The sequence below is a fragment of the Chiloscyllium plagiosum genome, unplaced genomic scaffold (genome assembly GCF_037043375.1).
Source record: "Chiloscyllium plagiosum isolate Xiang-an unplaced genomic scaffold, Cpla_swu_hap1 HiC_scaffold_2, whole genome shotgun sequence".
Lineage (NCBI taxonomy): Eukaryota > Metazoa > Chordata > Chondrichthyes > Orectolobiformes > Hemiscylliidae > Chiloscyllium > Chiloscyllium plagiosum.
This window is the reverse complement of record NW_028270140.1, coordinates 163,554,202-163,571,935: the sequence shown is the minus strand read 5'-3', so window position 1 is coordinate 163,571,935 and position 17,734 is coordinate 163,554,202. Positions and strand designations below refer to the sequence as shown.

The following is a 17,734-nucleotide window of genomic DNA, read 5'->3' as shown; positions in this document are numbered from 1 at the left end:
AAGTGAAGAAGTGTTGTTACAGTTATATACATTTCAAACAGTGTGTCCAGTTTTGGTCTGCTACTGCAGCTTGATCCCAGGGATGAAAGGACTGTCATACGAGGAGCAGTTCAATAGCTTGGGCTTGTACTCACTGGAGTTCAGAAGAATGAGGGGATGGAGGGGGGATATAAAATGCTAAGGTGGACATGGAACAGATGTTCCCCCATGTGGGACAGTCTCAAACAAGAGGGTACAGGTATAGAGTGAGAGGAGGTAGGTTTAAAAAGATGAGAAACTGCTTCTCTCAGAAGGTTGTGAATCTGTGGAACTCACTGCCCCAGAGTGCACTGGAGGCAGAATAAATCAGTAGGTTTGAGAAAGAAACAGATAAGTTTCTGATCCAAAGCAGGATAAAGTGTGATGGGGAGCAGGCAGGAAATTGGGGTTGAGACCAGGGTGAGATCAGCTGTGATCACGTTAAATGGCAGAGCAAGCTCGAAAGGTTTATTTGTCCACTCCTGCTTCAAATTCCTAGGGAATCTGTTTTTCAAATCAATCTGTTCAGAAAATTTCTTTCTTATCTCTGGAGCAAGTAGATCTTGAACCTCAGCCTCCTGGCTCAGAGAGAAGGGCACTACAGGGTAATTGAAATCTTCTAAAACTCTTCCCCGTGGACTAAAGAAGGCTTGGATATTGAATATATTTGGGCAAAGTTCCACTGAATTTTGTTTGCCAAGGAGTGGAGAGTTATGGGGGACGGGCAGGAGTAGAGTGAAGGCTGCAATCAGATCGCATGGAATGGCAGACAAAGTCTACTACTGTTCCTATAATAATTTTATTTGGATTCAAGAGGACATAACGAAGGACAATCGTTAACTGTCTATCTGTATTTGTTACATTGTATTCTCCTGGTTCCCATTTTCCCCTGCTGTCATTCAAACACTGTTACCTGTACTTCTTGAAGGGCCCAGTGCTGCTGTTCAGACATGCTCACCTTCTTGGGGTCTAATGTTGATGTTTAGTTCCTTTTACTTAGGTAGCTGTCTGTATTTTTTGGAGTCATGTGCTGTCATTCAACTACATTTTAACAAATCCCTTCTCTTTCCAATCATCTCTAAGGCAACCAGAAGATCTAAAAGATTGTCTGACCCAGGGGATCTTGGAGCTCAGCTACATGAAGCTGTGGAAGTAATGGATGTGATTGCCATCTGCTGCCCCAAATATAAAGACCGGCCCCAGATTGCAAGAGTTGTGGAAAAGACCAGCAGTGGTTTCAGTGTTCATTGGATGGCCGGTTCATATAGTGGCTCCTGGACAGAGGCTAAACGCAGAGAGGGCCGCAAACTGGTGCCTTGGGTTGACAGTATCAAAGAGTCGGACATCATTTACAAGAAAATTGCTCTGACAAGTGCAAATAAGCTGACTAACAAAGTTGTTCAGACTTTACGATCGCTGTATGCAGCAAAGGAAGGATCTTCCTGCTAACACAACTAAAACTGCAGCCAAATTCACAGCAGTGAGGAGAATTAACTTGGGGCTAAAAGACCATATTCTGACAACACTTACGAAATGTATGGTTTCACAGTCTGCAAAACTCTACTGGGATCCAGACCCGGAGACAGACGAGAAGAAAGCAATTGTCAGATACCATTTTCTCGTGGGAGCTTCCTTCGCTGTTGTACAGCCGAACCTTCTTGATTGATTTTAACTCCCACTGTATTATAGTTTAACAAAACAAAAAATTGTTTATATCTTGGAAAAAGAATTCTGTTTAAAAATAAAAGTTAAGTGAATGTTGGAATTTAGTCTGTTAATGTTCTTAATAAAGTGTTCTTGGAGTTTAACCTAGCAGCAATGGCTTTCTTTAGTGTAGCAGAAGTTCCAGAGAGAAGTTATTTTACAGGATGTACAATGCCAGACTGTGCTGGATATAATTTATTCTAATGAAAGCATGCAGTATCTGTGACCTACATGGGAGATTTTATTTGATTTTTTTTGTTTTGTAAATGTAGATTTAAATGTATTAGGGTCACTCTGGCAAAACAAGAAAAAAGGGATCCCCAGCCAAAACAAACTGGCGGAACAAATACTGCAATAAATTTTTTACCTCTCTTTGTTACCTGTCTGTTTCCAGTTGGTTGTGTTTTTTATGTCAAGTGCATGTGTAGGAGGTTTAAATTTCCTCAATATTGGTAAAAAAAATTCTGTAAAAAAAAAACTAAACTATTGCTTTTTTTCATTCATTTCATCTGTGCACAGATTAATCATCTTTGGCTATTCATTTCCAATAGATTGAGCCTAACAAGGAAATTGGAACCTCTACACATCTGTTTAAGAGTAGTAGAGAGCAGCCTTAGTCTATGGTCACTAAGTTGGCCGTATGTTCACTATTTATTAGTCTTTCAAAGGCTGCCCAGCTTGGGAAATAAGTTTAATGTGTATTAGTTAGGCAAATCTGGTTCAACTGTGTTATGACTGTCCTTTGTCTGGCTGTATCTAGACTGACAGAAAATCACTGGTGACACCAATATCTCAGTAAGGAGCCAAGGTAAAACTGTGAATAGCTGAGAGAAATGCAACTAACAGCAATATTAGAAGTTCTTATTTTATGGAAGAATTAGATTTATATCCTGGAGATTCCTGTATGATCTGTTTGCTTGGTTGATTGTGGGGATACTCAGAGCAGGTATACAACGTAGATTGAGTTTTTCACACTGTCTCCTCACTCCTTCAGTGATTTAAACCTTATTGAGGAAGAAAACTACCAATTATGTCAGTTACCAGGCACAGAGCATTTTATAGGTTTAAACTTGACACTTTATTAAATACACCCAATAAATTACAATGATTTTTTTACACCGAGATGTGAATACAGAAATCTGATTACTAGCCCAAAATGCATCCTTCATTCCAAGGGCAGAAAAAGTGCAAGAGCAAAATTAACCAGAAAGAAGAGTCTCTGAAAAATGTACTCCTGAACCCAGGCCCACAGTCCATGCACAAATGGAAATATCAGCACACAACTATCAGTTTTACTCCTGCAGTGAACAGTATAACTGGAAGGAAGGGATGAAAGAACATTTGCACTTCCAAAGAACCCTCCATGACATCAAGATATCCCAAAGCATTTTTACAACCAATAAAGTAATTTTGAAGTAAGTCCAGTTACTGTAGTACGTGGGAAGGGCCTGATCTGCTCTTCCCTTCCCAACAAAACCTCCAACCCCCAGTAGTGGCTGAGGGCAGATAGTGGATTATACTCAAGCAGATGCAAATCTGTGGAATTGACCCTTTGTGCACATTCAGATATCATCAAAGATCCGGCTGCGGGACATCGACAAATACCTTCCACTTGGCTGGTACCTAAATGAACAGGAACAGGGTAACTAGTGAGTACAAACACAGACTGCAACTCCAGGGTTCACAAAAACTGAAATCAGAATGCTTACAAACAGGCCATTAACTCTTGCCCACCCGAATGCTGCCTGGAACCCACATGCCAATCCCATCCATACATATTGCTCCCATGCTCTTTACCTTCCCAGCTCAGAGTTCTGATCAGGGCAGTCATCACTGAAGGAGTCAGCATTAAAATCCATAGGCTCTGGATCCTGCAGCAACTCCATGCAATCCCTTTCTGACCTACTGTTTGAGCGGGAGTACTTAGTGGAAGCTAAAAAAAAAGTCAGTTAACAAGAATCACTAATTTTCATTGAGAAACTGATACAGGAACAGGTGAAGGGGGATGGGAATTGTGTAGGTATTTGGGAGAAGGAAGAAAAACATAGGAGTCAGAGTGACCAAGAGAAAGTGAATAAGAGAATGGACAGAATGTCTTACCCCGCTTAGTTGCATGCAATGAACTAGGTATTTCAGAGTGAGAGCCCCTGTTCCGCGTGAAATCCTCTTTCTGGTTTCCATAGCGTTCTTTCCATTCCTGCCAAGAAACACAAAAGGACACCCAACATGGAGAAAATGTGAAAACCAGGAAGAAGCAGGCAGGTTTGAGAGTCAAGGACCCACTGCTTACCCTTCGCCGATTCTCCCCATCTTCAAGTCGCTGCCGTTTCCTTTTCTCTGTAACAGAAACATTAAGCATTTGTCAGCGAACCTGTGTTAACCAGAATGCATAACACAACCTCCCAGGAAAACAATGTACAAATGTACAAACACACATCCTTCCCTGCTACAATTTCCATTACAGACACACATCAGAAAAGCCCTGAGCTGAATTTTTAAAATGTAGAGATAATGATGATTCTGATATAAAAAAACTTCACCTCTTTTAATTAGCTCTTTTCCTTCATCCACAAGGTCAGATGTCATTTCATTATCTCCCATAAATTGTTGGAAGCCAAGGAGATTCAGGCAGCGTGTACCCAGGCTGATGAGAAAAATATCAAACATAAGAAATAGGAACAGGATTAGTCTGTTCAGCCCCTTGAACCTGCTCTCCACCATGTAATAGGATCATGGTTGATCTGATATTGCACATGTCCACTTTTCTGCCTTTTCCCCTTCCCCTGACCAAAAATCTATCTCAGCCTGAAACATACAGAAGGACTCTGCCCCCACCACACTCTGTAACAAGAGGTTCCAAAGACTCAACCCTCAGAAGACATTTCTCCTCATCTCAGTCTTAAATTGGTGCCCCTTTTTTCTGAGACTATGCCCTCTGATCTCCTTGACCATCCCAAACCTCTCAGCATTTACCTTGACAGACCCCTTCTGAATTCTATATGTTTCAATGAGATCACCTCTCATCTTTCTCAACACCAGGGAGTTAGAATCCCATCCGGTTTAGCCTTTGCTCATAAGACAATCCTATACCAGGGATCATCCGAGTGAACCTTCTTTGAACTACCTCCAATAAAATGAGAGCTTTCTTTAAATAAGGGACCAAAACTGCTGACAGTGCTCCAGCTGTGGTCTCCCCAGCACCTCGTACAGTTGCAGTAAGACTTCCCTACTCTTACACGCCAACATTCCATTAGCCCTTCCTGATTAACTGCTGCACATTGGTGTTTCATAAACAGGTAACACAAGTCAGTGAACTTCACATTTTCCCACATTGTACCGTTTACTCAACTTTATCAATACCTCTCTGTGAACGCAAAATAAAACCTAACAACTGCCGATGCTGGAAGAAAATAAAAACACATTGTTAGGAATGGTCTGGCAGCATCTGTGGAGAGAAAGCAGAGTTAACACTTCAGATCCAGAGACCTTTCTTCAGAATGGATTGTGGCTGAGAAAAGATTGGTAAAAATGTTGAAGTTGGGGTGGGGAATAAGCTGTAAGTGGACATGGAGCCCAGAGAGGGGGAAGAAAACAGTTGGGCAAAGGAATGGGTAAACGTCAACCTGGGAGAATACCTGTTAATGAGGACCATTAGTGGCTGACAATGGGTTGTCTGTCGTAGCCTCCGGGACACCTTTTTCTGGATCAGTGGTGCTGGAAGAGCACAGCAATTCAGGCAGCATCCGAAGACAGGCAAAATCGACGTTTCGGGCAAAAGCCCTTCATACCTCCGGGACACCTTTGTCCACTCCTACTCTCACCAGATCCCCCATGAAACTTCTCCTGTAATCACAATGTCTAACACCTGTTTCCTCCTCACTATCCAAGGCCCAAGCCACACCATCCTCGTGAAACAGATGTACCTGCATTTCACTCAATCCAGTTTACTGCATTTGCTGCTCACAATGTAGTCTCCTCTACAATGTGGAGATAAAATACAGACTGGGTAAGCTCTTTGCACAACACTTGCATTCTGACTGTAAAAACAACCCTGAGCTCCCTGTTGCCTGCCTCTTCACCACACCATGTCCTCTGGCCAACATCTCTGTCTCAGACTTGCTGCAGAGTTCCAATGAAGCTCAGTGCAAGCTGCAAGAACAGCATCTCATTTTTTTGCTTCGGGACCCTGCAAACTTTAGGACTCAATATTGCATTCAACCACTTTAGGCCTGAGCGTCTTCTCCCATGTTCTTACCCACAACTCCCACTTAGCCCACCCCTTGTCATCATATGAGCTGCTACCACAAACCACCCATTTGCAACCACTAACAGCAGGGTTTTCAGTTCTTGGATCATTGGGATCACTTGTGGGGTAGAGGTGACCTGTACAAAGGCGGTGGGTTGCTCTCGAACTGGTGGGGAACCAAAATCCTTGTGGGGAGATTTGCTAGTGTCACACAGGAGGGTTTAAACTAGTTTGGCAGGGGGGTGGGACTCTGAATAAGACAGGGACCATCGAGAAGTCAGGAGGAAAATACATCAGCCATTGAGAGCAAGTTTACTATTCAGGATAGACAGGGGCACAGTAAAAGGGAGGGAAAATAACTTCTGGTTTAAAGTGCATTTATTTTAATGCACAAGGCCTGACTGGTAAGGCAGATGAGCTCAGAGCATGGATTGGCTCTAGAGCTGGGATACTATAGCCACAACAAAACCATGGCTGAGAGAAGGGCAGGACTGGCAGCTCAGTGTTCCAGTGTCTAACACCTGTTTCCTCCTCACTATCCAAGGCCCAAGCCACACCATCCTCGTGAAACAGATGTACCTGCATTTCACTCAATCCAGTTTACTGCATTTGCTGCTCACAATGTAGTCTCCTCTACAATGTGGAGATAAAATACAGACTGGGTAAGCTCTTTGCACAACACTTGCATTCTGACTGTAAAAACAACCCTGATACAGAAGCTACAGACGTGACAGAAGGACAAGTAAGTGAGGAGGGGGAGTTGACCTTTTGATAAGGGAGGACATAACAACAAGTGCTTAGAGAGGATATAGAGTGCTTAAGGAATCATCAAATGATGATTAGAACTTAGAAACAAGAAGTGGATGGTTTCTCTGCTGGGACTGCAGTATAGACCCCCAAATAGCCAGCAGGTACTAGAGGAGTATATGTGTAGAGAGATTGCAGACACCTGTAGGAAAAATAAAGTAGCATTGGTTGGTGATTTTAATTTCCCCTGTATTGACTGGGCCAACAAGAGTGTAAAAGGTCTGGATGGAGTGGAATTTGTCAAATGTGTCCAAGAAAGTTTCCTAAATCTATATGTAGAAGGCCCTATGTAGGAGGGTGCAACACTGGAGCTCCTCTTAGCAAACAAGGTCAGACAAGTGACTAAACTGTCAGTCGGAGAGCACTTTGGGTCCAGTGACCAGAACTCTCTTAGTTTTAACAGAGGGACCAAGGAGTACAAGTACACAGTTCTTTGAAAGTATTCTACAAGTTAAGGTGCTAAACTAGAGCAGGGCCAATTTTGGGGCCATTAGACAGGATCCACCAGCGGTCAATTCGGTGAGTCTGTTTGAAGAAAAAGGAACGACTGACAAATGGGAGGCTTTTAAAAGTGCGATATCAAGAGTCTAGGGACAATATGTGAAAGGAAAAGTTGACAGGTTTAGGAGTCCCTGTCTGATGAAAAATATTGAGGCTCTGGTCAGGAAAAAGGCGGCGGCATACATTGGGTTTAAGATATCGGGCTCAAGTGAATCCTTAGATGAATATAAAAAGTGCAGGAACACACAAGTGGGAAATCAGAAGAGCAAAAAGAGGTTACAAGATGGACCTAACAGATAAGGTTAAAAATAATCCCAAAAGGTTCGATAGCTATATTGGAGTAAAAGGGTGGGAGGGAGAGAATAGGTCCCCTTAAAGCCCCTTCTGATGAATGGCTGTCTATGTATGCAGCCACAGTAGAAGGGGGGAGATTTTCAATGAATATTTCTCCTCAGTGTTTACTGAGGAGAGAATCATGGATGCTAAAGAAATAAGTGAAACAAGTGGTGATGTTTTGGACCACATACACATTAGCAGAGAGGAGGTGTTTGCAACCCTAAAGCACATTAAGGTGGATAAATCTCCGGGCCTGATCAAGTCCATCCTCAGATGCTGTGAGAGGGTAGGGAAGAAATTGCAGAGGGCCTTGCAGAGATTTTTACTTCATCTTTCGCCACTGGTGAAATTCCAGAAGACTAAAGGCTGGCTAATGTTGTTCCATTGTTTCAGAAAGCTAGCAAAGACATGCCAGAGAACTACAGGTATCAGTGGAAAGCAAGTTGTTGGAGAGGATACGGAGGGACAGGATCAACCAACATTTTGGATGGTCAAGGTCTGATTAGGGATAGCCAGCATGGATTTGTGGACAGGAACTCACGTCTGACAAATCTTTTGAAGTTTTTCAAATACGTAACCAAGAGGATAGAGGATGGTCGGGCAGTGTCTATATGGACTTTAGTAAGGCCTTTGACAAGGTCCCACACAGCAGGTTAGTCATGAAGGTTAGATGGCATGGGATTGAGGGAGAGCTAAATAATTGGATTCAAAAGTGGCTCAATGGTAAGAAAGTAGAGGGTAATGGTTAAAGGCTGTTTCTCAGGAGGCCTGTGACTAGTGGTGTGTTATAGGGGTTGTTGCTGGACATTTGTTAATTGTTATTTACATAAATAATCTGGATGTGAATGTGCAAAGCATGAATAGTAAGTCTGTGAATGATACAAAATTAGGAGGTATCGTTAATAGCGAGGAAGGTTATCAAAAATTACAGAAGGATCTTAATCAGGTGGGGAAGTGGGCTAAGGATTGGCAAATGCAATTCAGTACAGATAAGTGAGGTATTGCACTTTGGGAAGTCAAACCAAGGTAGGACTTGTACAGTAAACAGTAAGGTCCTGGAGGAGTGTTGTGGAAGAGAGGGACCTAGGAGTACAAGTACATAGTTCTTTGAAAGCGACAGAGGTAGACAGGGTGGTGAAGATGGCATTTAGCATACTGGCCTTCATCAGTCGAGACATTGAGTATACAATGTATGGGATGTTATGTTAAAGTTGTGTAAGTTGTTGGTGAGGCCACAGTTGGTGTATTGTGTGCAGTTTTGGTCATCCTGTCATCGAGTCAGAGATGTACAGCACAGAAATAGACCCTTCGGTCCAACTCGTCCATGCTGACCAGATATCCCAACCTAATCTAGTCCCATTTGCCAGTACTTGGCCCATGTCCCTCTAAACCCTTTCTATTCAAATACCCATCCAGATGCCTTTTAAACGTTGCAATTGTACTAGCCTCTACCACCTTTTCTGGCAGCTCATTCCATACACATACCATCCTGTGTGTGAAACAATTGCCCCTTAGGTCTCTTTTATACCTTTCACCTCTCACCCTAAACCTATGCTCTCTAGTTCTGGACTCCCCGACCCCAGGGAAAAGACTGTGTATTTATCCTATCCATGTCCCTCATGATTTTATAAACCTCGGGAAGGTCACACCTCAGCCTCCAAAGCTCCAGGGAAAACAGCCCCAGCCTGTTCAGCCTCTCCCTGTAGCTCAGATCCTCCAACCCTGGCAACATCCTTGTAAATCTTTTCTGAACCCTTTCAAGTTTCACAACATCTTTCCGATAGGAAGGAGACCAGAATTGCACACAATATTCCAACAGTGGTCTAGCCAATGTCCTGTACAGCCGCAACATGACCTCCCAACTCCTGTACTCAATACTCTGACCAATAAAGGAAAGCATACCAAATGCCTCCTTCACTATCCTATCTACCTGCAACTACACTTTCAAGGAGCTATGAACCTGCCCTCCAAGGTCTCTTTGTTCAGCAACACCCCCTAGGACCTTATCATCAAGTGTATAAGCCCTGTTAAGATTTGCTTTCCCAAAATGCATTTATCTGAATTAAACTCCATCTGCCACTTCTCAGCCCATTGGCCCATCTGGTCCAGATCCTGTTGTAATCTGAGGTACATAGAACATAGAACATAGAAGAATACAGCGCAGTACAGGCCCTTTGGCCCTCGATGTTGCGCCGATCCAAGCCCACCTAACCTATACTAACCCACTATCCTCCATATACCTATCCAATGCCCGCTTAAATGCCCATAATGAGGGAGAGTCCACCACTGCTACTGGCAGGGCATTCCATGAACTTACGACTCGCTGAGTGAAGAACCTACCTCTAACTTCAGTCCTATATCTACCCCCCCTTAATTTAAAAGCTATGCCCTCTTGTAATACCCGACTCCATACGCGGGAAAAGGTTCACACTGTCAACCCTATCTAACCCCCTAATCATCTTGTAAAAGAGGTAACCCTCTTCGCTGTCCACTACACCTCCAATTTTGGTGACATCTACAAAGTTACTAATTGTACCTCTTATGCTCGCATCCAAATCATTTGTGTAAATGACAAAAAGTAGAGGACCCAGCACCGATCCTTGTGGCACTCCACTGGTCACAGCCCTCCAGTCTGAAAAACAACCCTCCACCACCACCCTCTGTCTTCTACCTTTGAGCCAGTTCTATATCCAAATAAACTACTTACAGTGTGGAAACAGGCCCTTCAGCCCAACAAGTCCACACCGACCCACCGAAGCACAACCCACACAGACCCATTCCCCTACATTTACCCCTTACCTAACACTATGGGCATGGCTAATTCACCTGATCTGCACATTTTTGGACTGTGGGAGGAAACCGGAGCACCCGGAGGAGACACATGCAGACACGGGGAGAACATGCAAACGCCACACAGAGTCGCCTGTGTTTGAATTCTCCCTGTATTCCATGAGATCTAACCTTGCTAACCAGTCTCCCATGGGGCACACTGTCGAACATCTTACTGAAGTGCATATAGATCACATCTACCGCTCTGCCCTCATCAATCTTCTTTGTTACTTCTTCAAAAAATTCAATCAAGTTCGTGCAACATAATATCTTAGATTAGATGACTTACAGTGTGGAAACAGGCCCTTCGGCCCAACAAGTCCACACCGACCCGCCGAAGCACAACCCACCCAGACCCCTTACCTAACACTATGGGCAATTTAGCATGGCCAATTCACCTGACCTGCACATCTTTGGACTGTGGGAGGAAACCGGAGCACCCGGAGGAAACCCACGCAGACACTGGGAGAACGTGCAAACTCCACACAGTCAGTCGCCTGAGTCAGGAATTGAACCCGGGTCTCTGGCGCTGAGAGGCAACAGTGCTAACCACTGTGCCACTGTGCCGCACAAAGCCATGCTGACTATCCCTAATCAGTCCGGAAAGACATAGTTAAATGGAAAGAGTGCAGAGAAGATTTATGAGGATGTTGCCAAGACTAGTAGGTCTGAGTTATAGGGAGAGGTTAGCCAGGATAGGACTTTATTCCTTGGAACATAGGGAAATGAGGGGTGAGCTTATTGAGGTATATAAAATCACGAGTGGCTTAGATAGAATGAATATAGTCTTTCTCCCAGGGACAGGGAGCTGAAAATTAGAGAGCATAGGTTTAAGGTGAGACGGGAAAGATTTAAGGAGGACCTGAGGGGTAACTTCTTCACGCACAGTGTGGTGTGGATATAGAACATAGAACAGTACAGCACAGAACAGGCCCTTCAGCCCACGATGTTGTGCCGACCATTGATCCTCGTGTATGCACCCTCAAATTTCTGTGACCATATGTATGTCCAGCAGTCTCTTAAATGTCCCCAATGATCTTGCTTCCACAACTGCTGCTGGCGACCATTCCATGCTCTCACAACTCTCTGTGTAAAGAACCCGCCTCTGACATCCCCTCTATACTTTCCTCCAACCAGCTTAAACTATGACCCCTCGTGTTAACCATTTTGATTTTAGCTTCTGAAACCTTATATTTGCTGCTTTTTCCCTTTTGATTAAATTCACAACCTCCCTTCTTATCCAGTGGTCCCCTACTTGTCCTTTTCTTGTTTCTCTCTGTAAACTGTTTGTAATTTGCCTTTCCACCTATTTTTGTTAACTGCAAATGTAGCCACATTACATTCTTCCTCCAAGTTATAAATACATGTTGTAAACCACTACAGTCCCAGTCATGATCCCTGTGGAACCTCACAGGTACATAACGCTCACTGGTCTATAATTACCCGGGGTATCTCTACGGCCTTTCTTGAACAAGAGCACATTTGTAATCCTCCAGTCCTCTGGTATTAAATCTGTATCTACCCCAGGTTATTGAGAGGCAAGAAAGGAGATTGTTGGGGCCTTGACCAAGATCTTTGTATCCTTGCTCGCCACTGGAACAGTCCTGAAGGACTGACAAGGAGCTAATGCTGCTCCTTGTTCAAAGGAAATAGGGATAATCCAGGAAACTATAGACTGGGGAGTCTCCCATCGGTGTTTGGGAAGCTATTGAAAAGAATTCTTATGGATAGGATTTACTCTCTTTTGCAAAAGAGTGGCCTAATTAGGGACAGTCAGTACAGCTTTGTGTATGGCAGGTCACACCTTACTAACTCGGCAGTGGATGTTGGCTACATGCATGTTAGTAAGACTTTTAACAAGGTCCCTCCCTGGTAGGCTCATCCAAATTAATTACACGGGATCCACAATGACCTGGCTGCAACGGATTCAGAATTAGCTTGTTCACAGAAGGCAGAGGATAGTGGTGGAAGGATGGTTTTCAGGCTGGAGGTCCGTGACTAGTGGTGTTCTGCAGGGGTCCGTACTGGGACCCCTGCTTTCTGTGATATATATAGATGACTTCGATGAAAATGTAAACGGGTGGATTAGTAAGTTTGCAGACGGTACAAAGATGGGTGAAGTTGTGGATAGCATAGAAGGTTGTCAAAGGATACAGCGGGATATAGATCAGTTGCAGATATGGGCAGAGAAATGGCAGATGAGTTTAACCTGGAGATATCTGAAGTGTTGTACTTTGGGAGATCAACTATGAAGGAAAATATACTGTTAGTGGCGGGACCCTGAACAGCACTGACATGGAGGGACCTTCTGGTTCAAGTGCATAGCACCCTGAAAGTGGCCATGCAAGTAAACAAGGTGGGAAAGGCAGCATATGACATGCTTAACTTTATTCATTTTTGTGAGATGTGGGGGTCACCAGCTGGGCCCAGCATTTATTGCCCGTCCCTAGTTGCCCCCTTGAGAAGGTGGGAGTGAGCTGACTTCCTGACCCGCTGCAGTCCATGTGCTGCAGGATGACCCACGATGCCCTTAGGGAGGGAATTCCAGGATTTTGATCCAATTACACTGAAGGAACGGCGATATATTTCCAAGTCAGGATGGGGAGGGGCTCAGAGGGGAACTTGCAGGGGGTGGTGTTCCCATGTATCTGCTGTCCTTGTCCTTCTAGATGGAAGTGGTCATGGGGTTTGGAAGGTGCTGTCTGAGGACCTTTGGTGAGTTTCTGCATCTTGTAGCTGGTACACACTGCTGCTACTGAGGGTCGGTGGGGGAGGGAGGGGATGTTTGTGGATGTGGTGCCAATCAAGCAGCTGCTTTGTCCTGGATGGTGTTGAGCTTCTTGAGTGTTGTTGGAGCTGCCCCCATCCAGGGCAAGTGGGGAGTGTTCCATCACAGTCCTGTCTTGTGCCTTGTAGATGGTGGACAGGCTTTGGGGAATCAGGTGGGGAGTTACTCACCACAGTATTCCCAGCCTCTGACCTGCTCGTGTAGTCACTGCACTTATGTGGTGAGTCCAGTTAAGTTTCTGACCAATGGTAATCCTCAGGATGACGATAGAGGGTGATTCAGTGACAGTAACACCATTGAATGTCAAGGGGTGTTGGTTAGATTGACTCTTGTTGGTGATGGTCATAGCCTGGCATTTGTGTAGCGTGAATGTTACTTGCCACTTGTTAGCCCAAGCCTGGATATTGTCCAGATCTTGTTGTATTTGAACATGGACTGCTTCAGTGTCTGAGGAGTTGTGAACGGTGCTGAACATTGTGCAACCATCAGGGAACATCCTCACCCCTGACCATATGAAGGAGGGAAGGTCATTGATGAAGCTGCTAAAGATGGTTGGGCCTAGGACACTCCCCTGAGGGACTCCTGCAGAGATGTCCTGGAGCTGAGATGACTGACCCTCCACAACCATCTCCCTTTGTGTCAGCTATGACTCTCACCAGTGGAGAGTTTGCCCCCTGACACCCAGTGAGTCCAGGTTTGCCAGGGCTCCTTGATGCCACACTCCGTCAAATCCAGCCTTGATATCAAAGGCTGCCCCTCTCCCCTCCCCTCTGGAATTCAGCTCTTTTGTCCATGTCCGACCCAAGGCTGGAATGAGGTCAGGAGCTGAGTGACCCTGGGGGATCCAAAACTGGGTGTCACTGAGCAGGTTATTGCTGAGCAGGTGCTGCTTGATAGCTGTTACTGACACCGTCCGTCACGTTACTGAGAGTAGACTGATGGGACGGAATTGGCCGGGTTGGATTTGTCCTGCTTTTTATGTACAGGACAATTTTGCACATTGTCGGGTAGATGCCATGCTGTAACTACTGGAACAGCTTATCCCGGGTGGGTAGCAAGGTCTGGAGCACAAGTCTTCAGTACTATTGCCGGAATATTATCAGGGCCCATTGCCTTTGCAGTATCCAGTGCCTCCAGCCTTGTCTTGATATCACGCGGAGTGAATCGTATTGGCTGGAGACTGGTATCTCTGATGCTGGGGACCACTGGAGGAGCCCGAGATGGATCACCCACTCGGCACTTCTGGCTGAAGATTGCTGCACAGCTTCAGTCTTATCTTTTCCCTGATGTACTGGGCTCTTCCATGATTGAGGAGGGGGATATTTGTGGAGCCTCCTCCTCCAGTGAGCTGTTTATTTGTCCACCACCATTCACGACTGGAGGTGGCAGGACTGCAGAGTGTTAGATCTAATCCATTGTGTGGGATCACTTAGCTCGGTCTATCACTTTGCTGCTCATGCTGATTGACATGCAAGTAGGCCTGTTTGGTACCTTCACCAGGCTGACACCTCATCTTCAGGTATCCCTGGTGCTGTTCCTGGCATACCCTCCTGCACTCTCCACTGAACCAGGGTTGATCCCTTGGCTTGATGGTAATGGTTGAGTGGGGGATATGCCGGGCCACGAGGTTACAGACTGTGCTGGAGTACAGTTCTGCTGCTGTTGATGCCCCACAGCACCTCATGGACGCCCAGTGTTGAGCTGCTCTATCAGTTCGAAGTCTGTCCCATTTAGTCATGATTCGGAGGTGCCGGTGTTGGACTGGGGTGTACAAAGTTAAAAATCATACAACACCAGGTTATAGTCCAACAGGTTTAATTGGAAGCACTAGCTTTCGGAGTGACATTCACAACCACCTGATGGGGCAGCGCTCCAAAAGCTAGTGCTTCCAATTAAACCTGTTGGACTATAACCTGGTGTTGTGTGATTTTTAACTTTGTCCCATTGAGCACAGTGATAGTGCCACACAACATGATGAAGGGTATTCTCAATGTGAAGGTGGAACTTTGTCTCCACAAGGACTGTGCAGCAGTCACACTTACTGATACTGTCGTCATGGACAGATGCATCTGCAGCCAGTAGATTGGTAAGGATGAGGTCAAGTCTGTTTTTCCCTCACCTCGTGCTGCAGACCCAGCCTAGCAGCTATACAGTTTTTTGATCGGGGAATTCGCTACAAGGGTCAGGATGTCATGGTGCAGCTTTATAAGACTGTGGTTAGGCCACACTGAGAGTACTATGCCCAATTTTAGTCACCACATTACAGGAAGGATGTGGAGGATTTGGAGAGGATGCTGCCTGGATTAGAGGGAGAGGCTGGAAATACCCAGGATGTTTTCTCTGGAGGGGTGGCAGAGGCTGAAAGGGTGACTTGATAGCAGTTCATAGAATTATGAGATGTATAGATAGGGTCAAAGGTCAGAATCATTTTCCCAAGCGTTGAAATGTCTAAAACTAGGGGGCATGCATTTAAGGTGAGGAGGAAATGCTCAAAGGAGATGAGAGGGGTAGGTTTGTTCTCTTTTAATGTAGAGTGATAGGAGTCTGGAATGTGCTGCCAGGGAGGTGGTAGAGGCAGACATGATAGGGGCATTTGAGAGATTTTCAGAGAATACATGAACATGAAAGAAATGGAAGGATATGGACTGCGGGCAGGCGGAAGGGATGAGTTTAATTTGGCATCACGCACAGCCCAACATAGTGAGCTGAAGGGACTGATCCTGTGCTGTACTGTTTGATGTTTGTATGATTTTCTAAATGTGCTATTACTTCCTTAACAGCTGATTCCAACATTTTTCCCAACAGTAGATGGCAAGCTGTTCAGAAAAGTTACCTATTTTCTCCTTCCATGCATTTGTGATCAGGCCAGTCACATCTGCAGGTTTCCCACGCACCTGTACTTTTCCAGAGTCTTACGAATATTTTTGGAAAATCACAACTAACCCATCCACCATCTCTGTAGCTCCTGCTTTTAGGAATCCAGGGTGCACGCCCTCAGGGCCAGGGGAGTGACCTGCCTTTAACTGAGTTTGTCTAATACCTGCTTCTCTAGTGATGGGCTTCTGTGCTGTTTGAATGGCCATCAGCAACTGAATCCATACCACTAAAAATATACAGCTACCAATTCAAGTCCAACTTTCCAACATTAGGCCTTACATTATATCACACTCTGGCCCTGCCTCGGCTTCAAACTAAACTGTGCGAGGCCTGTGGGTCCAGTTACACAGAAAATATGGAAAATGTTACATGCGAAGATGGGCTCAGCAGATGTCATTAAAGTTTCTAGCACAGGTAACAGGACAGAGTATGGAAAAGGCCAGGAATCTAACTTCAGGCACAGCAGATAGAGGGTCAGCTATGAGAAGGTATGAGTCAACCCCGGACTGAGGATGTTATACCTTAATACACACAGTATACAGAACAAAGGAAATGAGCTTGCAGCACCGACTGAAATTGGCAGGTACAGTGTTGTGGGCATCACAGAGACATAGAAAATAGGAGCAAACTACTGCAGAAACTGGAATCTGTTCAACCAAATGCTGAAGATCACAGCGGGTCAGACAGCAACCATTGGAGACAGAGCAAGCTAACATTTCAAATCTAGATGACTCTTCATCAGAGCAAGAGTCAACTAGACACAAAACACTCTCCACTGATGTGCTCTGACCCAACTGTGGTCTCCAGCATTTGCTGTTTTCAACAGTGAACATGGGGCTGAATGGCCGCCACCTCCTTCGATCCTGCATCACCATTCAATATGGTCACTGGCTGATTACATAATCTCAGTATCCTGTTCCCACTTTCTCTCCAAATCCCTTTAGCCACAAGAGCCACGTCCAGCTCCCTCTTGAATATATCCAATTAACTGGCCCCAGCAGCTTCCTGTGGGAGAGAATTCCACAGGTTCCCAACTCTCTGAGTGAAGACATTCTTCCTCATCTCAGTCCTGAATGGCTTGTCCCTTATTCTGAGACTGTGCCACCCCCGAGTTCTGGACTTCCCCAACATCAGGAACATTCTTCCCACATCTCGCCTGTCCAGTCCCATCAGGATTTTATACGTTTCTATGAGGTGCCCAGTGAGCACAAGCCCAGTCGATCTAGTCTTGCCTCAGGTCAGTCCTGCCATCTCAGGAATCAGTCTGGTGAAGTTTCACTGGACTCGGTCAATAGCAAGAACGTCATTCCTTAGACTATGAGACCATAACTGCCCACAATTCCCAGGGTATAGCCTTACCAAGGCCCTGTATAACTGCAGCAAGCCATCCTTACTCTGACCCTCCTGCTATGAAGGACAGTGAGCCATTAGCTTTCCTCACCATGTGCTCCACCTGCAAGTCAACTTTCAGCGACCATTCCACCATGACACCCAGGTCTCATTGCACCTCACCTGCTCCAAAACAGCCACCGCTCAGAGAATAATCGGCCTTCCTGTTTCTGTGTCCAAAGTGGATAACCTCACATTTATCTACATTGTATTGCATTTACCAAGTATTGTCTGTCCAA

The 17,734-nt window shown here is 45.1% G+C and overlaps 2 protein-coding genes across 6 annotated transcripts in view; one reads left to right on the top strand and one right to left on the bottom strand.

The window, feature by feature from the left end:
• LOC122556264 (nipped-B-like protein) overlaps window positions 1–2,097 on the top strand; it is a 547,720-nt gene extending 545,623 nt beyond the window's left edge. For all 4 annotated transcript variants that reach the window (XM_043702901.2, XM_043702895.2, XM_043702914.2 and 1 more), the window contains one exon: window positions 1,102–2,097. In XM_043702901.2, coding sequence (XP_043558836.2) covers window positions 1,102–1,467 — 366 coding nt within the window. In that variant the 3' untranslated portion in view covers window positions 1,468–2,097. The remainder of the gene's footprint in view (window positions 1–1,101) is intronic.
• Window positions 2,098–2,776: 679 nt separating this feature from the next.
• The window catches only part of lmbrd2b (LMBR1 domain containing 2b), a 61,239-nt gene continuing 46,281 nt past the window's right edge, over window positions 2,777–17,734 (bottom strand). For both annotated transcript variants that reach the window (XM_087975402.1, XM_087975406.1), the window contains 5 exons: window positions 4,263–4,366; window positions 4,013–4,059; window positions 3,823–3,919; window positions 3,520–3,655; window positions 2,777–3,345 (listed from right to left, as the gene is read on the bottom strand). In XM_087975402.1, the coding sequence (XP_087831528.1) occupies window positions 3,285–3,345; window positions 3,520–3,655; window positions 3,823–3,919; window positions 4,013–4,059; window positions 4,263–4,366 (445 nt within the window). In that variant the 3' untranslated portion in view covers window positions 2,777–3,284. The remainder of the gene's footprint in view (window positions 3,346–3,519; window positions 3,656–3,822; window positions 3,920–4,012; window positions 4,060–4,262; window positions 4,367–17,734) is intronic.